Below are 23061 nucleotides of genomic sequence, written 5' to 3'. Positions count from 1 at the left end.
TTGTTAATCTTTGGTTTGAAATTTAAAATTACTTAAATGTATTATTAAATAATTTTTTTGTTATCGATGTTTTTTTAATACTAAACATTTTTTTATTAAATATTGATAAGTTATTTAGTTATACTAAATAAAGTAAAGAATGAGCGACCACGATGGCAGAATAACTAATGGCACGCCAACAAGCATCGCGCTAAACTAAATGCTTGGATAAAACCAGACTCTGGTAACCGTTATACTACAATTTGTATTGTCTGCTTGTGGATTAACTAATGTTAATAAAACTTCTTTATTAGTACATAAAGCCACACAGAAACACTCAATGCCACAAGCAAAACTTTAAACATCAACAAATATACCCCAAAACAAAAAAATTCAGCCTTCCAGAAAAAGTTGCAAAAGCAGAGATCATGTTGAAGGCTTTTATGGCAGAACATAATACGCCATTTTTACAATCCGACCATTTGATTAAATGTTGTAAGCAGATGTACCCAGACAGCGCAATTGCTAAAGAAATGACACTGAAGTGCACCAAGGTCGCTTATGCTATGAAGTATGGTATTGCTCATTTTGGGCGAGTTGAAGTTGTAAACATTTGTAGAAATGCCACTAGCAGTAGTATAAAAAGGGCATTCCAGAACAAAATTTTTTCAACCATATCCCTATCTGTATTCTCATATCATATTTCAACTATATCTTTAACTATAAACTTATCTATATTCTCATAAGTCATTTCAATTATTATACTATCTATAATTTCAAAATAAAATAATGGTAGTATAACAACCATAATATATTAATATATTATGGTTACAAACTATAAACTCTGAGCTAAAAAAGATTTTTATAATTTTTTAAGTTAAGCTATAGCTCATTCAGGTCCTACGCGTAAATGAAATCTAGCTTAAGCGTAAATGAAATCTAGCTTAAGCGTAAAAGAAAGCATGTCCTATTACATCAAAACTTCCAGATTGTCCAACTTGTGAATCTCCAGAGTTTAATGCAACTACTAATCTTCTTCCAGTAGTAACACTAGACATGAAATCAGTAAAATTTCTGTAAAATGAGATAGTAGTTGTAAAACTAAATACTGAACTTGATTGATACAATAGTCCAGATGATTCATTGTTAAATGAATTAATATTAACACTGTTCCACGAAGAAAGATAAAAGTCTTCTAAACCAGATGAGCAGTATATACATACACTACTCTGATCAAATCCCTGAAATACTGTATAATTATTTTCGATATATGGTGCCCAAGGTTGTATAACAGAGTTAGTATTTACTGGAGAATTGTATGCTTCATGCATGCGTACTCTAGATTCCCACCGATTTCCAGATAATCCAATTACATGCATTCTAATATACTTAAGATAAACACCTAGACCAGCATTGTCTGTAGTGTCTAATAATATATATTCTTTACCGTAAGTTGTGTTCATAAATCTAAATGTTTCTGAGTATAATTTAATAGATGACAATGATTAAAGTATTGATGTAGTTCTTGTAATTAAAGGTTATATCCAATATGTAACGTTTTGACTAGTTTTATTTTATAATTGAATTACTAGACTAGTAGTAAATGGCAAATCAAGTGTAAAGTGTATCCTCCTAATGCATTAGCTGTATATACATTACAACCTTGTAAAGAGTTAGCATAAAATGGTCCACCAAGTGGTGAAAGTAATAAATCACAAGCTAAAGGAATATTATTATCTCCAACACAATCTGTAGAAGTAGAATAATCTCCTATGCAAAGTGTATGATCTGCATATGTTCTAAGAAATACATTACCTGAAACATTATTATTAGGATCTAATCCTTGGAATGCTAACCATAGTTTTCTGAGAATACCAGGGCTAGAAGATTGTACAAAAACTGTTGTTGCATCAGCACCTGTATTTGGTGGAATAGTCTGGTATTTTAATCCAAGGCATGTTAAACTTGAATTTGGTGTTATTCCTAATTCATTAAGATTAAGTGTTTTATTATCAACATAATTTTTTGTAGCAGCATCATGTGAGCTGGTAGGTTCTGCTACATTTATTACTAGCTCCATTATTTTGTCCATCTCTCCTAATGAAGAAGTTAGTAGCTTGAGATAATATTAAACCATCTACAGCTACAGCTGTAGTAGTATCGCGACCAAATATATCAACAGGCATTTTATATCTAAAGAAAAATTTTTTTAACTTTTTTTAAAAATTACCATAGATTATAAATAATATTCTGAAAATCATGTCCCTCATCTAGTTTTTAAAAAAAATATAAACACAAGTGTCCACAGAATGGGGCATTTTCAAATTGAACTCTTTCACTATTATAATAAATAGGTTTTTTTAAATAACTAACAATTTAAACGGGCGGTGGTAGTCCATAAGAGTCAAAACTTAGTTTTTTATCTCCGTCTTTGTACCAGCAAATCCAGTGAAATCCTTGCGTACTTGAATCTCCTGTATTTAATATTCCACATTCTTTTCTTTGTGTATTTTTAGGTCTTTCAGACCCATAAGAATTAGATCCTTTGAATCCATAAGAATTAGGTAATTCATCTCTTACAAATACACCTCTAAAATGTTTTATTTTTAATTTTTTTGCTGCTTTGATCAATTGAAAGTTTGTTAGTGGTTCATTTGGTAAAATTATTCCTTCAACATAAATAAGTTTATAATTGTTTTTTTCCATTTTTATTTATATATATTTATATTTTTGGGCTCCTTGACCTATTTGGGCTCTTTTACTTATTTGGGCTCTTTTACCTATTTGGGCTCTTTAACCTATTTGGGCTCTTTGACCTATTTGGGCTCTTTGACCTATTTGTCCTATAAATTATTTACTTTTAGTTAGTAGTGTCCATATGCTAATGTGTGTATGCCATCTTCTAAAATAACTCTTTTATCGTCTTCTGCGCTTAATGCTATTTTATTGACCTCTTCTGTGTAAATTTTATGTGAATATGATCTTATTACATTCATTTTCCTAATATGATTCCTCTTACTTAGTAAACAATGTTTGTAATCTTTATGTGTTATATACTTTTTAACAATATTTTTCTTTACTCCTTTACATTTTTTGTTATTTTTTCCGTGTACTTTGTAAGAATACAACTTTGATCTGAGTCCTACAAATTCTCCGATTTGTGCTCCTCCAGTCTCATCTTTAAACATTCCTATTACTTTCTTATTAACACCAACTTTAAAGCTTATATTATTAATTGCTGGGTGCTTTGGGTTAAACTCACTTGTATCGAATTTGCTTTCAATATCTTGAGAAATATCGGAATAAAAGCTTCTGTTTTAATTTCGTATGCTAAAGAATCTGTATCTGTGAATAATAGTTTTGCTCTATCAGCATATTTTTTCTTTATGTAATCATAATGAAATTCGTACATTAGAATTTTGCTCAAATCTAATATACACATTTCGAAGTAAATTGGTTTAGTATATTTTAATTTTGTTCTTTTCATATGTATTGCAATCAAGTTTTCATCAAATATTGTTCTACTTTCAAAGTTTGGTTTTGATGCTAATTTAATAGCTTCATTTCTGTCTGTTACCAATCTAATATCAACTCTGTTTTCAACATTCTCCATTGTTTTTCCAAATACTGAATTGTTCATGAGTTTAAAAAAGTCTTTTTCTAAATCATTAGTTGCTTTAGTTCTAAAGTTTGTATTAAGTTCAATGTATTCATTTAGCCATGCTCTTTCTTCAAACTTTATGCCTCTATGTAATTTTAGTAATCTTTAATCCTAATCTTTCATATAGTTTTAGATTTTCATAATTTAATATATAATTTTTCTTATTATTCAAGTTTGGCACTAATTTTTCAACTTTATCAGTATTTATCCTTTCAGGTGCAATTGGATAATCGTTATGTTTATCATGTAGATATTCAGGGTAATCTAAATCTACCTCTAGTGAACATGGAATTGATTTCCAGTTTTCTATTTCATTTTCATCCATCCATTTAAAACCATGTGTTGGAAGTGGTTTACTCATTGCCCATCCATATAAATTATTAGCATCTAAATATTGGATGAATGTTGATGGTTTGCTTTGATCATACTCATCACCCATGTACTTATTATAAGAAGTTCCTAACCTATTTGATATCATACTAATTCCACCTCTTATACCTTTCTTTATCATTAGTATCATATTGTAATCACTTAGCAATTCTAATTCTATTTTTGTTTTCTTCAATGCTGCACCCCAAGCTAATCCTAGTGATGTATAATACCAAGCAGGATCTAATTTGTACACGTTTAACTTTAACTTTCTTACCTTCTTTAATATACTCATCAATTTTAATTTCTTTAGAAAAGCTAATATACTTTTCTTCATTGTTTGGTATACAACTCAATTTTCCTCCTGATAATTTCTTTATAAACAAGTGAGAATCATAACCAGATAAATTGTAAAACAGTACTGGAAAGAATTTTGGAATTTTATAATTTAAATTACAATTTTGATGAGCAGCACCTCTATATTTTCCAGTAATATGACAATGATCACGTACTTTATCTTTTCTAAGTTTTTCTCCACAAATGTGACATAATAATGCATTAAAACCATGCTTGTTTTCAGTAGTAAATATCATCTATTTTGGAAATTTAATCATATCACAAATTTTTATGATATCTTCTTGTAAACTATCAACAAAAATTTGTGCAACATCATCTGTTTCACTACTTGCAGTAAATGCGACTAATTTACTTTGATAAAAACTTTCATCAAAACATTTAATATAATAACAGAATGAACTTGGAATATGTTTCTGATATTGTTTAGTATAAGATTCATTCGGATTTGGTTCACAAGTGTCAATTGGTTTGATAAAACTTTCAAAGTCTGCATATACTACAAACTGAACTCTCATTGATTTATTGTGATTAGTAAATTGCATTGTTGAATTTGGTGGTGGAAGTTCAATACGTACTGAATCATGTGTTTCACAATACGATTTACGATTAGATAAAGATTCTTCTGAATTAAATCCTAACAAACAATTTCTACAATAGTGTTTTTTGCAATGTTTATTAGATATTTGTGATGAAAGTAATCTGCTTAAATTTTTTATTAATAAATCGCAAACATTTAATAGTAAATCTATTAAATGTTTGCGATCATTATTCTTTGATACATGCAATATATGAACTTCTGAGTTTTCATAACCATATACATTGATACTGATATCTGTATTGTTCTTCTCAAATTGTGTGAGTTTATATTTTCTGCTTGATTTTTAAGCTTCTTAACTACTCTTTGAGGATTATTATCTGTTGGATTTAATGCTCTTGCAAGTGTTTTGCAATGTTTTAAGTGGTGTACACTTAAAACATTGATTATCTTCATTTTTTATATTATTATCGCATTTTTATTTGCTAAATTTTTATCAAGTGGAATATATAATTTAGCTTTAATAGGATTATACTCAATAATATTTATATCCATCTTTTCAACAGAAACAAATCTCCAACCTGATCCTGCCTGTTGATATTATGATAATGATTCTAAAATTTTCTGCTTTGATATTTCATAAAACTCGTTTAAATCTGTTGTTTCTAAAACAACTTGATTATTCGTTCTAAATGGAGCAGATGTAATTATAGTTTCTCCTGTTTTAAGATCAGTACGCTCCATTTCACAATAGAGAACTATATAAACTTTAAAATTTATATTTTCGTTTAGTACTTTAATAGCGTTATTTTTAGCAGCATTTATGAAGGATAAAGCATCGTAACTTTCTATCCCTTTAACTGTAAATTGTTTTGTCACATTTTTAACAGATGATTTCTTTAATTTAAATTCTATTGGGTTTTTGTAAAACTTGTTATACAACTCTACTACTTTAGATTTTAATGCTTCAATCTTTTCATTAGCTGTTTTTTTAATTTTATCATGAACAAAAGACATAATCCAATTTGCAATAGAATTATTTGATTCTTTTCGAGATATTAATGTATTAGTTGCAATATAAGGTGTAGGAGTTAAAATTTTTGAAGATGATATATCTAGAATAGTGTCATCTAATATATTTCTATGTTCGACTGATGTAGATTGCGTTTGTGTGCGCTCAACAGGTGTGTGCAATAACGCTTCTAATAATTAACGTTTTCTCATTCTATAATAATATTTAATTTTTCGCTCTTTTGCGATTTGTTGTATTTCTCTGACATTTTTATTTTTCATTTTTATATAGCAAGATATTTTTTTTTAATTTTCATTTTCTTTAAATGATTTTTCAAAATAAAAAAATCTTGTCGAATTTTTTATTATTAAAAATATTTACATGTGCTTTGTAAATATTTTTTATATTTATTCTGATTTTTAAATACATCCCCATCCTCGTATTCTACAATAATAAGTATTATTTTCGATATTTTGCAATCTCCTTCTCTTTTGTAATTGTCAATGTTCTATATATAAAAGGTGCAGGAGTTAAAATTTCTGAAGATGTTATATCTGTAATAGGTTCATCTAGTATATTTTTAATTTTTTATATGAAAAGATTTTATTTTTTTAATTTTTCAGAATTTAATATTTCAATCTTAAATCCATTATCAACTTTTCCATCACGTAATTCAAGATATCTCTATCCATGCTTAGTTTCACGCATAGCAATGATTTATTTATTGTAATTTCTCTTGTTTCCATGTTAGTTAATTTAACAGTGACTGGTTTTTTCTTTATTGTTCTTAATCTTTTATATTTTGGATCCATTTCTTTTTCTTCTTTTTCACGATTTTTTCTAGGTCTCCCAACTGGATTTTTCTCATTTACTTCTTTTACTGGATGTATTCTAGGTCTCCCAACTGCTCTTTTCTCATTTACTTCTTTCACTTCAGTCAAAATAAATTCTTTATCTAATAACCCATTATCATTAGCAATAATTAGCAATGTAGCGTAATTGTTATCAACAAAAATTTCATGCAGCAGTCATTTTAACTCCTTTTCCATTCTTTTTTAAGTACACAATACCCCTTCCAGCAATTTTATCAATCATAGCTGATCCAGCTGCTGAACCTACTCCTGTTAATAAACCTGTTGCAAGTGCTGGAGCAACGCTTGATAATAAAAATCTTCCAGCTGTACCAAGTTAAAAGGGCTTCCATCTTGATCAAGCAATTTATTTTCCATTTTTGAAATTGTTTTTAGTGTTACTGGTAAATAAATTAAGTTATACGGCTCTTGAACAATTTTATATCCAGGACCTACACTTGGGAAAAATGAATATATAACGTTATCAGTTCCTCCATTTATATACGATGCTCCTATTATATCACTTGTTACTCGTATACTATTAACATTTAAAATGTTTACTATATTAGTTGATATATTGTAGCCTGCTAAATATATTCCACTGACAAAACCAAAAGCAGTTCTAATTGAATTTGAATTTGTAAAATCAAGTTTAAAACCAGCTGCAATAGTTAAAGCTGCTCTTAATGTATTATTATTTCCTTCAATTGTAATATTTGCAACTCCTGAACTTGCATCACCGTTTCCTGTCATAATCAATTGGATATATTTATTTATATCATTAATTTCATAACATCCATCTGGAATGTTTATATCCTTCCAAGTTGATCCATTATCTGCGCTATATCTAAAATTGTTGTTTGAAGAATAAATATTAGGAAAACTGTAATATGTCTCTAAACTAACTAGAGCCATTTCATATTATTTATCTTGTCTAAGTTGAATAATAGGAGCAAACTTAGTTTTTATGTTATTACTATTTCCACTTAATATAATATATAGAAAGACTCTTTGTTTTTATATATAAAAATTTTAAAATTCACAAGTTGGTAAATAAAAACTATCTATTCCACTTCTATATTTTCCATAATCTCTTTTAGAAGATAGATTTATAATAACAAATCCATGAGCCTCTGACCAAGCTTTCTTACAAAAAATTTTCAACTCATCTTTTGTCATATCACTTGAAACATGATCATCATGAATGTGATTTAAATTCTTTGAATCTTGTGGAAATAAGCAAATAAAATTTGTATTTTCTCCTATAGTTTGCCTAGGTAACATAAAATAATTTTGTGCAAGATAGAAACAATCTACATACAATGTCTTCCTCTTATATAATATTTTTTACACTTAATTTGCTTTGTTAATTGTAAATCATCAAATATCATCAAATTATTTTTATCAATATCAAGATCTTGAGGATCTGGTACATCTTTAGCTGTTTCAAAAAACTTACACTCCATATCCGTTTTCTCATTTAAATTTTTTGAAATGTCTTCAATTATAAGCTCAGGGTTTGCATTTAATTTTTCTATTTTGTCTTGTAGCTTAAATAGTTCAAGAATAATTTCTTTTAGTAATTTTTTTTCAAAAGATTGTTTTAATATTTTGTATTCTTGTTGAAAAAGAGATTTTCCAAAAACGTGTAAATTATTATAGTCTAACCAACCAGGTCTCAAAAGTAAATTCAATAATAAAGTAGTTTTTCCACAACCCGACTTTCCAACAGTAATTCCTCTTATGCTCTTAGGAAACAACTTATTTTTATTTCTCTTATTGTTATTCGCATTCCATGACAAATCTATAATATCCATTTTTATATATTTAAGATTTTCATTTTTTATAAAAATGCTATACATTTTTTCTATATATAAAAATGTACTGCGTTAAATTTAGAAACAAAACAAATACACTAAACTTGCAAAATATCGTGAGTAAAAACAATAGAAATATGCAACGTGGAACTTGTGCTATTTGCGGAAAAACAAAATCTCAATTTGTATCATCAAAAACAGGAGGAGATTTAGTGAGTTCGATTAATTCAGCAACAAGTAAAATAAAACTACCATGGTCATAGTCATGGTCCAAAGTTTCCAGGAAATGAAATGCATATATCTGGAATGAACTTTGCAGGTCCTGGTACTAATTTAGATGAACGATTAACTTTTACTGACGCATATAAAGAATGGAGTAAACCTATAGATAGAGTTGATAATGCAGCTTACCATCACGATCTTCCTTATAAATACATCAATGGTACCGCAAAAAGAAATTTAGCTGATAAAATTATGATCAAAGAAACTATAGAAAATCCGACAATACGTGAAAGAATTGAACGAGGTATTATAAAACCTATTATATCAACTAAAGCAAAGTTTGGATTAGGTTCTTTGAACCCATATGAATTAGGTATTGAAACTAAAACCACTCAAAAAAACTACAAACGATCAGTAAAAAAGACGAGAATAAAGAAGTAACTCTTATGAGTTTGAAATGGACTGACAAACTTTCAAACGAACTTCATAGACCAGTTGTAAAACATTTCAGAAAAAGAAAAGTTATTGTAAATTGAATCGATGAAGTATGGGCTGCTGATTTAGTTGACATGAAATCTTTTTCCAACTTCAATGACGGTATAAAATACTTATTAATGGTGATAGATGTTTTTTTGAAGTATGGATGGATTGTTCCATTGAAGAGTAAAACTGGAGTTGTTGTTGCTAATGCTTTAAATAAAATCTTTAAAGAAAGAAAGTGTCAAAAAATGTGGGTAGATAAAGGCTTAGAGTTTTATAATAAGCATGTTAAAGCGCTTGGTATTGAGTTATATTCAACTGAAAACGAAGAAAAAAGTTGCGAAGTTGAACGTTGGAATAGAACAATGAAAGATAAAATGTTCAAGTACTTTTCAGCTAATTCTACTAGAAAATATATTAACGTTTTAGATGAAATAGTAAATAAATACAACAACACAAAGCATTCTTCAATTAAAAAGACACCAGTTGAAGCTAACGATAAAAGGATGAAAATATTGTTTGGTTAAATCTAAATGGAAATGTACGATCAGAGTCTGTAAAACCAAAGTTTTCAATTGGTGATAGAGTTAGGATAACTAAAAAGAAAGGAACGTTTAAAAAAGGATACACACCGAGATAGACTGAAGAAGTTTTTACAGTGTCACAGATTCAGTTCACAGATCCACCAACGTATAAAATAACTGACGATAATAGTGAAGAAATACAAGGTACTTTTTATGAACAAGAAATGCAAAAAACTGATCAAAATATATTTAGGATTGAAAAAGTTATTCGTAAACTCAAAAACAAATCATTAGTAAAGTGGTATGGATATCCTGATTCGTTCAACTCATGGGTTGATAATAAAGAATTGATAAGTCTGAAAAATTTTTAAAAAATTACAAAAAAATCTTTTTAACTCAGAGTTTATAGTTTGTAACCATAATATATTAATATATTATGGTTGTTATACTCCCATTATTTTATTTTATCTCAGAAATTATGGTTAGGACAATAGGACAGTTAGGACAATAGTTGAAATGAGTTAAAAATTTATAGATAGTATAATGATTTAAATGACTTATGAGAATATAGATAAGTTTATAGTTAAAGATATAGTTGAAATATGATATGAGAATATAGATATGAGGATATGGTTGAAAAATTTTTGTTCTGGAATGCCCTTTTTTATACTACTACTAGCAATTGCCTGCCATCGTGGCTTGAAGTTTTTGTAAAGAATGTCTGCTTCTATTTTTCACGTAGTAGCAAAAGAAAGCATGAGTTTTAATTGATACAAGATGCAGATCAAATCGAGCAACAAAGTTTTGAAACAATAAAGTTTTATTAAACAAGAAGTATTGTAGCATCATACACTTGCCGATATTGATTCTTCCTAAATAATCAGTCTTAAGAAACTCGGTACCATTGATTCGGGTGGACAATGTGAAGCCCAATTAATTTGCCAACCATCAGGAGAAAAAGAAGTCCGGTTTCGCAAGGGTATATTTTCATTCCTGATTGAAATTTGCGTTCAAAAAAAACGCAGTAAATTTCCCAAATATTGTTAGCAGAAGACTACAGAAACAATCTTGGTTACATAGTCTTCGACTACGACGAGGATCCTCCCGCAATTTTGGCTGGGACTTCAAGAAGTAACAGATGCTAATAACCGGAAGAAATTGAATATTTTTGTAACTTTATGAACAATCTTTTATTATTACTACACTCCTCAGCATGTGCAGAAATAGTGTTTTTGACTATTAACTTGGTTAAAACTAAACAAACTAACAAGCTTCTTTGCAAAAGCGTTGCAAATCGAATACTAGCAAAGCAAGCAGTTGCTAAAAGTGGAGCTTTTCATCAATTTAAACTTGACCGAACCGTGATCGAAAAGTACGCGATGGACTTGCTGGCAGAGTTATGCAGATATTTTAAAACTCTGCAAGCAGCTGTCCAGGTTGTCAACTTCTACTTATGATCTTAACAAGGCAGAAGATGATCATCTTCTGCCTCCATATCAACAACTTAGAAGTTGTTGGCATGGAGGCAGAGTCGCTTGTAAATAATAGTTATAATACGGTTCAACTTCTGAGTATAACAATTAACTCAAATGGTAAAAAACTGTAATAAAGTTTCTTTCGTTATTTTATAAGCTAAATAAGTTATAAAGTTGTAGTTAATTTAGTTAAGTATACTTTTAGTAAATATAATGTTTTTGGCTTAGGGTTACTGTTAACTGTACCGCCTTTTAGCCACAGTCATAACAGACGCTTGTGAAAAAAAGTTTCTTGTTTTTACAATAGCTTAATACTGTTTTTACAATAGCTTAATACTGTTTACATAATCTTGGTATTTTTGGTGTTTTTGCGATGGGAAATTTGGGGTTTTCTCAAATATCTGAGTGGTAACACTGTAAATAACTCCACAGAAACTCTAAATAAGCAATATTTAAAACAAATACACTAAAATAAATTCAGTATTATTGAATTAAAGTTTATACTTTTTCAGTAATCGGGGGAGAGATGAGGAAGCTGTTTGTAAACAATATTACTTTTATAGTCAGCTATCAAGTTATTATGGTTGTTGGTATTACGGATAGAAAAAAATAAACACAAATGGCATTGTAATTTCTTTTTTCCAGCCTTAGTTCTAATAAATAATAGTTTTTAATAATTATTGAAATTACCATATCAACTGATAAATTTGGGGGCCCCTAAATTCATAGGACCATCAAAATGTATACCTTCTATGTACAACCATATTGTACATAAAAGATGTCTTTGTTAGTGCTTTTAGTGTGAGTTTTTGGGACCACATAAGGAGCCTTTTGTTACGACATTGGGTTGATTACCAGGAATAAGGCAATAGCAACTATCTTGAGAACCAACAAACATTTTAGTATTACAAGAAACTGATTCATAAAGATAGAAAAGACATAAGCTAGTTGCAACAGAAACAAGATGCTGCAGATCTTTTTAAAGGGGGATTTCTATTTATTATTCCCCAATAGTTTTACATTATGTAGCTATAATATTAACACTCTAGCTATAAAAAATTTTCGATAGGACGATATTCTGGCAAGTTTGCAAGTTTATCCGCTTTCTCAATAAAATGCACTTTTTTCTTTCCGTAGGTACGCGAGTACTGTTTTTGCATAGTGAGATGATTCGAATCAGGTCAAAATATATATGCACAATCGGAATGACACTTATCGATGAATCAAATAAGTCTCTTCTTAATGCATTTGTTTAACTAGATTTCTTGACTTACAGCCAGTCCACTAGGCGCAAAATAAGGCTGAGAAATGCCATTGTCAGAAAAAGAAGTAGAAGGAATTTTTTTTTAAAACTGTTTTGTTGGGTATTTAACTTTAGATGAAGTAGATATATCGCTTGTATAAAGTATACAATATTTATCGAAGCTAAATTTAAACTAATTTAACGTGAATTAAGACTCATCATCAATGATTGGTTTAAATTTCTAATATAATCGCTTTTTGCTGAAATATCATTCAGAACGTTTTGGAATCGTCATTTTTTTCTTAGTTTAATTATTGTATTCTTTTTTTTACGTTTTATTAACGCGTTGCTGAGTACAATTGAACTTTTCAACTACCTATCTTTGAGTAACTTCATTTTTATGGTCAAACATAAGAGTCTTTTAATGCTTGTCTTGATTATTTGTCTTGAGTATTTTTAAGTCTTTAAGAGTATTTTTAAATTATTTTTAAAGCCTTTTCTAACTATTTGGTAAACAAATTCACTTTTAGCACGTTTAATTTTCTTGTAGATAGTACTTTTAGGCTCTCAGTTTTGAAGTGGTCTTAAGTGAATTTTTTACCAACAATTCATACAAACGTTTTCTAATCTCTTTTTCTTTTGAATTTATTTTTTTATTCATTTTTCTAATAAAAAGACAAATTATTTTAAAACTAAAACAAAACAATTAATTAATCAGTTTAGTCATCTTTTTTTAAAAAAATTTAATATAGTAATGCATATCGTTTTTTGTTTCTTGCTTATAAACATCCGGTTAAATTCAGAATCCGCCACTGATAACCTTACATCTAAAGTGGCTCTATTTCCTGACAACTCAACTTTATAAATCTGTCTTGACAAAAAGTCTTCTCTTTTCAATCGCTTAGGACAGGCAGTCGATCTTGAATCTGATCTCACTTCGGTAACAGATTGGGGCTCACAGTGGCTTGTGAGCCCCAATCTGTTACAGAAACAAAACTCTATTATTTTTTTTACAGAAACAAAACTCTATTATTTTTTTACTCTATTATATTTAAACTTCTAGTTATTTACAGCAAGCAACTATCGCAGTACTGTTAACATTCCTATATTAACGAATGGCAACCCTCACAAAGAGTCTTCTTGGATTATCGTTTACTACTGGCCTTTGATGGAAACCATGGAAACCATATATACAACTAATTGCAAAGTTAGCATCTGCTTAGGTTGCTTCTCTTTATCGTGCTTACCATTATCTTAATCCTGATTCCATTCTCTATCTCTCCAATTCTCTTTTTCCTCCTTGTATGGAATACTGTTGTCATATTTGGGCTGGTTCTTTTTATGATGCTCTTTCTCTTCAAGACAAGGTCTACACTGTTTACAAAAGCGGCTTGTAAATGGAGTTGACCCGCTTTATTTGTCATGCTTGAACCTCTCTCCAATTGTTGTAAAATTGCATCTCCTTCTCTTTTCTATAAATGCTATCTTTGTCGCTGCTCATCTTTAGTTCCATTAACCAAAATTCATTCTCACTTGACCCATCCTTTTGCTGTATCTATCCCATTATACTCTAAAAATTTAATTCGTCTAGTTTTTTTCCTCACACTTCAACCCTTCGGAGCTCTCTTCCATCTTTGTTTTTCTGACTCATACAACCTTTAACTTTTCTATTAGTCTGCTAATCGTTTTTTGCTATTAGTTAGATTAAAAAAAGTAATAATCGTTTTTTGCTCTTAGTTAGACTAAAAAAAGTAATAATCAGCCTAATCAATAGCAAAATCGGATTTTAGATTTAATTGATTATTGCTATTCCTTTTATTTTATTTAACACTTAAAAAAGAGAATTCAACTTAAGTTGAATTCTCTTTTTCAAGTGGATAAAATTTGATGCTTTAAATCATTGGACTAGACTCTCTGTTTCAGGTGAGCTCAAAATGTCTCAATGGGCCTTAATTGCGGTACATTTGGTGGATTATCATCTTTAGATACATAGGTTATATGAAACTTCTAAAAAGTTTCAATTGTTAGCTTTGCATAATGACAGCTTGCACCATCAGGCCAAAATATATATTTTATTTTTTTGTGATGCAAATTGATGAAGGGAACAAGATTGAAACTTTGATTTAAACTTATATTTGATATTATTTTCGGTTTTGTCTTTATCTTGACCATAAAAGTCATCATTTCCTGGTGTGTTTTGGCTGCTCAATGTGAAATAGGACTCGTCATCCATGATAATTTTATACTCATTTGACCGTCGGAAAAAAATTTTCGAAAGTTTTAACAGTCGTTGTTTTTGTTTAATTACTTGAATTTCAGAGCTTTCTGGTGCTTTCTTTTTTTTGAAATATTTAAGTCCATGCATATTTAAAATTTTATAAACATAACTTCTATGAATTCCATATTTTAATGGTAGTTTTCTCTGGGAAATTCAAACTTTATTTTCAGTCTTGTTAATGAGTGAAGTAATTTTTCTTATGTCCATTTTGTATGGTTTTTTGCCGTTTCCCAACTTTCTTTTAAGGTTAATATTGTCGTCAACTCTTTTAATAATATTATAAATTGTTCGCCATGCAACTTTCATTTGCATAAAATGATGCATTGTAAATGTTTCCCTTTGTTTATGTTTAGACGCCGTCAGCCGAAGTTTTTATATTTTAAGTTGTTTTGTATTTTCTAACTTGTTCAAACCAGATTCTGTATATTCTGACTTATTCTAAACAGGTTTTGTACATTCTAACTTATTCTAAACATGTTTTGAGTTATTTACTTAGCTTTTTATTATCCAAATTCACAGTTTGTAGATTTTTGACCTAACCCCAACGAAAACACCCGGAAAAATCCTTTTGAGAGATGATAGTACATACCAATAGGAGTTCATAGCAATAAATCCTAAAATCAGGGATTACCGTCCGTGGGACTTTTTTGCGTTTAAAGTTCTAAATTAGAGTGAAAGTTAGTTTTCTTTATTTTCCGAATTCAATAATTAGTTTTACAAAAAACTTTATAAAACAAAAAATGTTCTACATAAAATTCTAAACAACTCTTATCTTATTCATATTTTCACAAAAACGCGTTTTTAACCTTCAAAATTCGAGACAAAAAATCGGCATTTTGTCTACCCATAATATCACGCTGAAAAAATATCTTTTACAACAATTGTGTCACACTGAAAAACGATTTTTTGACGATCTCATCTAGTCGCACGGAAAAACAACGCTTTGTTTTGGGAAATGGCACTTGAAAAGCTTGACTAAGCTTTAATTTTTGACTCATTACGACCAAAATGCCTAATGCATCAAAAACACATGATGAATGCAGAAAATCTGTATGTGTTGTGTGCATGGAAAAAAGTGATAAAGAACTGACAGTTGCAGCAAAGGAAAAGATTCTTCAATTCATTGAACCTGATTTAGACTTTAATGATGACAGGGTTCCATTAGGAATTTGTGTCAACTGCAGATTTCAACTTGGAAAATTGGATGGCTCCATGAAAAAGGTTCCAACACTTTTCAACTTTCAGAACATCTCAAAAAAGCCTTCAACTCGCTCATCACTTATTTGTGATTGTTTGATCTGCCAAATAGGTAAACTGAGAGGAAAGGAGCAACATCCTCTGAACAAACTTGAGGACTCCTCTGAAAAATCAATCAAGCCTGAAAACCAGAGCGTTGAAAAGAGATGCACCAAATAACTTTCATTGTTTGGTCGTGGACTCCCTCACAACTGCACACCGGGGACTCGCCATGAAAATTTGAAAAAAATTGCTGAAGTTGATGGAAAGGGCGCAGAGCTAGTAGCTTCAGCAGTTATTGCTTCAAAAGATTCATCTCCTAATGGAACAATTCGTCTAACTCAACAAGCTGTAGGCAAAGCCATTCCACTGCGAAGAGCTTTCTACTCAGGATATGGTTCACATTCAGCAAAACACTGGACTCTCCAATAATGGTATGCGAAAGCTTGGCTCCACTTTAAATCAAATCAGTCCCTTACGGTTGGCAGAACCCAACTTTCAACTGAAATTTGCTCAGGCAGGACAAAAAGTAGCAGACCACTTTACAATTAGCAGCATGAACCTGTCAGAAGACAACCAGACCAGGGAGGTTGTGCACTGCCATAGTCTCATTGACCTCAGTGTCAACGTACAAGCTTCAAGAAACTTGGGAAATTCAGTCATCTTGAAGCTGGAAATAGATGGAGGTGGATCATTTTTGAAGGTCAGTTTCACTCACATTGAACCGGAAAAGAATGAGTTGGAGCCACAAAGTCCTGTTCAAAAAAACATGAAACTAACTTCTCCACTTTCAGCCAAAGCAGTGGCGGAACTACTGGACGCAGGACCTTGCGTTGCGGGGGGGCCTACCAGCTATAGGGGGCCCTCATATAAAAAAAATTATACTCTCAATAATATTTATACTATAAAACTCTTTTCCGCAGGTATAGTGGGCCCTAAAATATAAAACTTGGATAAAAAAAATGTCATCCATCGTATTAAAATATATTGTTCAAAAATTTATTTTTGTATTGGAGTGCGTAGTTTACATTTAAACGAAAAGTTGTAGCCTTTTTAAAATTGCATACGCAATTGAGAAATAAAGTACGATTATCAGCTGCGAACTGCCAGATGTTATTGTATAGTTAATTTTTATACCGTTATGTTGTGTTTGTGTATGAATTAGACAATTAGACTGAATTCGGTAAAAATAATATTTTGTTGCGTATATATTTTTTTTAAACTGTAAGAAGTTCTTCAATTTATAAGTTCTTAGTTGCATATTCAACATTTTTAAAATATAAACAATATTATTTGTTATGTCGTTGCATATCAAGGATAATGATTCTATAATCCTTGTTGCATATACAAATTAACTTTTAAATGTATGTTCTCATTTTCAATTTTATATTAAATCTTCCGTTGTATTAAGTTAACTTTTCATTTCTTATTTTATCTGAATTACAAGTCTCCAATTTATTTAATCGTGTTACGAATAATAAAGTATTGTTGCACGAGAGTTTATTACTTCACTGATATATTTAATAAAAGGTAATTAATAAATTTGTAATAATTAAAAACTTTACAACAGGTACTGAATTTATAAATTTGTAATAATTTAGATTTTGACTCATAATAATGGAAAAGAAATTAAGTAGTACAAGCGGTGCAGCAAAAAGAAGAAAGTTAAAAGAAACAAAAGCTACTTTAGCTAAATTGCCGAAGCTAACAACGTTTTTGAAACCAATCGAAAAGCGAGCGGAAACGGAAGTGGAAAGTCAAAACTCTGCAGAAGTGGTATGTATAAATCAGTCAGTAGAACATGATGATATCGAAGAAAACATTGCTACTGGTAATAAAAATGTGAACGAAGAAGATGTGAATAGGTCTCCGAGAAACCACCGAAATGAAGACAAGGAAGATTCAAACTCTGATACGAATGACGCCATTGAACAAATTAATTTAGAAAAATCAAGTGAATTATTTTCTACTGACATTGCAAATTTTCATGGTAAACTACTAACAAAAGATATTAAGAAAATAATTGTATTATCGGAATCGTGTCGGCCAAAAGGTCCTTTTATACGCGACCCCTTGCAAGAAAACCGTAGGTTTTCCAAGGAATATTTTAAAACTACCACAAAATATGGATCTATAGAAAGAATGTGGCTTTGCTATTCCCCAAAACTTGATGCCGTTTATTGCGAGCCTTGTTGGCTCAGAAGAACGAAAAGCAAAGGATAACTGGCGTGAGCATGGTGTCAGAGATTGGCGTGGTCTTTCTAAAAAAATTAAAATTCACGAAAATAGTCAACAACATATATTTGCTTGTTGCATTTATGAAAAATGGCGACATAATGAAACAATTGTTAAAAATATAGAAGAACAAATACGATGCCAATCAAATTTTTGGGTGCAAGTCTTAGAGCGGATAGTAAATATAACATTAGCACTTTGTAAAAATTCTTTGGCTTTTCGTGGTCATCGCGAATCATTTGACAATGAATATAATGGTAATTTTTTAACCCAAGTTCAACTTTTAGCTAAATATGATAATGTTATGAAGCAAGTTTTGAGTATGCCAAATGGATCTATAAAATATTTAAGCCATCAAATTCAAAATGAAGTCATACATTGCCTTGCAACGCATTTAAAAGCCACTCTTACTGCTGATAATAATAGTTCACCTTTTTATTCAATTATAATGGATACAACACAAGATATTACTAAAAGAGATCAGCTCAGTCAAGTATTTAGATACGTAAAAATTATTAAAAATGAAAAAGATGAAGCCACATCAATTGAAATTAAAGAAGTTTTCTTGGGATTCACGGAAATATATAACCACACTGCTGCTGAATTTTAAATCTGTTAGAAAAATATCATATAAAATTAAGTAACTGCAGGGGTCAAGGTTATGATGGTGCGAACGTCATGAGTGGGATATACAATGGGGTTCAGGCCCTTTTTAAGAAAAATCAACCCAATGCTATGTATATGCATTGCGCAGCTCATAATTTAAATCTTGTTATTAATGATGCGGTTAAATGTTGTGTTGAAGTTGCTTCATTTTTTGTAATGCTAGAAGATGTGTATTCATTTTTTGGAAATAGCATAAACAGGTGGGATCTACTATCCAAATATACAGGAGAATCACAAATAACATTAAAAAGGTTAAATCCAACGCGATGGGCAGGAAGATATATTTCTCTTTTCGCCGTTAAAATTCGCTTTCTTGATATAATGAAAGCTCTTTCCGAGATATCAATAACAAGTACAAAACGTGAAGAACGCGAAGAAGCAGTACGAATACAAAAAAATATGAGCAGTTTTGAATTTGTTTTTTTATGCGTGCTTTTGTCTAAAATCCTTAATGAGGTACATATACCATCAAAATTGCTGCAAACTAAAAATTTAGATCTTACGACAGCTTCAGGTTCTCTAGAAAATGCCAGCAAAAATTTAAAACAATATAGAAAGATGTTTGATTCAGCAAAACTTGAAGCGGTAGAAATAGCGACTACGTGGCAGATTCCTGCAATATTTTTTCAAAAAAGAAGAAAAATTGTGAAAAGGCATTTTGACGAATTATCTACAGATCACCGTTTTGATAGTAGTGAGGAAATTTTTCGCATCAATATTTTTATAAAAATTTTGGATGTCGTTATCAACCAAATCGACAATAGATTTAAAGGAATGCAAGAAGTGGTACAATTGTTTTTCTGCATCCATCCAAATAAATTAATGGTAATGAAAGAACGTGAGATCATAAGCTGTGCAGAAGCCATTCAGAGAAAATATAGTGAAGCACTTCAAACAGGCCGATGGATTTATTCAAACTTTGTCTCTGTTCAAAGATGTTGTTACATTTTGTTTTGGAACCACTTTGGATCCTGATTTTGAAGCAAAAATTGAAAGCTTTAATCAGAGCTATATTAATCTTCCAGTCTCTATTACTTCCAAAGTACATGCTGTCTTTCATCATGTTCCTCAGTTCATCAAGAGAAAAAATATGGGACTATGACTTTTCAGCGAACAAGCAACTGAGGCTCTTCACTCAAATTTCAAGCCCTTCTGGGACAGATACAAAAGAAATCCAGAGAATCCTGATTATTCCAAGCATCTCCTTTCTTGTGTCATTGAATACAATAGAAAAAAAATCTAGTCCCAGCAAGTCAATGGTAAGGTGTAGCTACAGGTTGCTAAGTTGCATCTTAAAAAAAAACGTAAGTTTGGGGGAAAACCCAGATCAAAAATGATTTCAAAGAATAATCCAAAGCTTTTTTTTCAGTTTCCTCTAGAACTAAAGGAAAGGTAACAAGAAAGAACAAAAATGTCAAAGAATCAAGTGAGAACGAGCCAAACCCAATGAAGTTGAAGAAGAATATTCTAACTTATAGAAAAATGTTTTTTTCAAGCAAAACTAATCAAATTTTGGAAAATATGAATAAGATAAGAGTTGTTTAGAATTTTATGTAGAACATTTTTTGTTTTATAAAGTTTTTTGTAAAACTAGTTATTGAATTCGGAAAATAAAGAAACCTAACTTTCACTCTAATTTAGAACTTTATTACTATTAAGCTTAAAAGTAATATAATATTTCTCATTAGGCGTCCGCATAGTGTGCCGAACCCTAGATCCGCCCCAGCACGAGTGTTCTATTATGTAATACCAACAATTTTTATTATAACTGTTTAATTGGTACATGTAACATTTTCATTTTATAGACAAAATATTATTTTGCTATTTATAGCGTGGTTTGAATTGGCTAACGCATAGCGTAAATACATCAACATTTCCTAAAGTATAAACTACTTCCTACATTTATTGAACGACAATTGTCAAGCCCGCTGACAATTGTTGTTCGAATGTCGATGTCAAACAGCTTTGCATTAGCAACAAAACTAAAAATTGCTGAAAAGACTCAAGGCTAGATTTGATTGAGCCCAGTGTTCGCAAGTTTCCAAACTTGGTAAGACACTTGGATTTGACGTGACACCATGTGCAAGTGTGCATACTTGAATGGATTTAAAGACCACACGTTATATTTGCAACTTTTATATCATAAGCTAAAATTAGTTTAAATCCATTTGCATTAATCAGTGACCAGATTTTTTCAATATTGGAGTGAGTTTCTGGCAGTTCTTCTGATGCCGCAATAAGAATTTGTCTCTTGACAGTTTCTTTTCCAGTCTTTTGGGTGAGAGATTGTGAAAATCTTTGCTATCATCAATTCCTATCTTAACAAAATAGCCAGCAAAAATTTTGCATGATAGAATAACATGATACACAAGACATGATAAATCATTGCAGTGACCAAAAACCCGTATGAGAATGAGAATCTCTTTTGGGATGCATTTTGTTCAGGTGCTTTGGCATATTTTGCTGCTAAAGATTGAAGATTTTCTTTAAAATTTATTTATAAGCACTCCAGAGGCAAACCTTTTCCTAGAGGGCTAAGGCATGCAACGCACACTTGGTTTTTTCTTAATGGCAGTTTGCTCTTCAAGAAGATATTTTTCTTGTAGCTTTAAACAACCAATTAGGCAGTTTAGGTAACAACACATCGTGTCTCTTGAAAATGCAAAGCAAAACGCAAATGCAAGGAAACATTGTTTATAGGCTTTTATAGCAGATTTCGTTAAGTAACTTGCTTGAAAAAAGGAATTCTATTTGTGCAAAAGTATTTGATTGCTTGAAGATATATAGATGTTGGTCAATAACTTCTTTTGCCTTTGCAGATTAATGCTGATTTTGGTGACACTAGTGTATTAAACATATTGTGAAAAATTAAAGTCAATTAGGCCAGTACTTGAGATATCTTTGTACCAAGTATGAAAATGTTGATTCAGAGAAAACGATCGTTTAAAATTTTGTTTAAAAATACAAGTAACTTTGCGTTATACAAAACTAATAAGCTCCAGGTACGTTACGTAATGTAAACAAGAAGTATTTAAATTGTTAGAAGTAGGGTGTCCAAAATTGACTTTTTTCAGATTTTTTGTAGTTTAACCACTTTTTCTTAATTAATTTTTTATACTGATTTCGAATTTCACAATGTTTTTACTTTATTATCTATATTTAGCCTTCTACTTCAATTTTAATAAAAGTGATTATTTTGACAAAACAGTTTACTGTTAAATTAAATGAAATCATTATTATTTTCAAATATAAGCGATGTAAAACACATGGTAAATTTTTTTTTCATTTTATTAATAAAACATGTTATCATTATGCCTAGTTATGAATAACACAAAAAATTAGACATTGCACATCATCAAGATAGTCTAATATTAATAATAATTTGTTTCGACTTCTATTAAAAGTGCGAAATAACTTGTGGAAGTCATCGTAGGTGATTGTGGATTGCTGTGATGACTTTCCAAGTAGAACCTTCAAATTAGTAGCATATTTTTCTATAGACATAAGACGGTGCTTTTTTGTATTTTTATCAAAAATCATGATTTTAAATAGAGTTGGTTTCCGCGGCAACGACCAACTTGTATCTCTAAAATAAATTACTTCACTCTTCAATCGTTTTTGGCATTTTATTAGATCTTGCTCTTTTTCAATATACTCACAGACACCTGATGCACTAGTAAATGGGCCACCTTGTAGTTTTAAACAAGTTAAAATGGAATTTCTCCCGGACGCCTGATGTAAAGCTTGTTGTTCTTTTTTAGTTAAGCCGCTTTGTCTCAGTTGAATCTGTCGCTGGTTCCAACTGTATTCTATACTTTCAATTTTTCTAACAATAGGACCCATTTTCCGAAATAGTTCTAAATTATTTGAATCTTCATTTCTTAAATGGTTTGAATATTTAAGAAAATTACCACGTGAAACTGTTAAAAGTGACGGTTTTTTTCGAAGTCGATTGCTATGAGTTCCACACTGACGCTCAAGTTCAATATTATTTGTAACTGTTTTATCAACTCCAACAACCTGATTAAAAACATAATACTCATCAGGTAATTGATCATTGTTTCTATCTCCAAACCCATAATGCTTTCCTCTTTGGTGTTGAAGAACTATAGCTAAACTTT

At 30.3% G+C, this 23061-nt stretch overlaps 3 protein-coding genes across 3 annotated transcripts in view; 2 read left to right on the top strand and 1 right to left on the bottom strand.

The window, feature by feature from the left end:
- Window positions 1-23061, bottom strand: part of LOC124817940 (uncharacterized) — a 38718-nt gene that overhangs the window by 11935 nt on the left and 3722 nt on the right. The gene's annotated exons all lie outside the window — the stretch shown is intronic.
- Window positions 8873-9810, top strand: LOC136083559 (uncharacterized). Its single transcript, XM_065802962.1, has 2 exons — window positions 8873-9217; window positions 9442-9810. Exons 1-2 carry the CDS (start codon window positions 8873-8875, stop codon window positions 9808-9810), a joined length of 714 nt encoding a protein of 237 aa, XP_065659034.1.
- On the top strand, window positions 18210-18884 carry LOC136083558 (uncharacterized). Its single transcript, XM_065802961.1, has one exon. The coding sequence runs from the start codon at window positions 18210-18212 to the stop codon at window positions 18882-18884; it is 675 nt and encodes a 224-aa protein (XP_065659033.1).

The sequence above is a fragment of the Hydra vulgaris genome, chromosome 08 (genome assembly GCF_038396675.1).
Source record: "Hydra vulgaris chromosome 08, alternate assembly HydraT2T_AEP".
In the NCBI taxonomy this organism is placed as follows: Eukaryota; Metazoa; Cnidaria; class Hydrozoa; order Anthoathecata; family Hydridae; genus Hydra; species Hydra vulgaris.
Note: the sequence above shows the minus strand (reverse complement) of the source record. Positions and strands in the feature narration are given on the sequence as shown.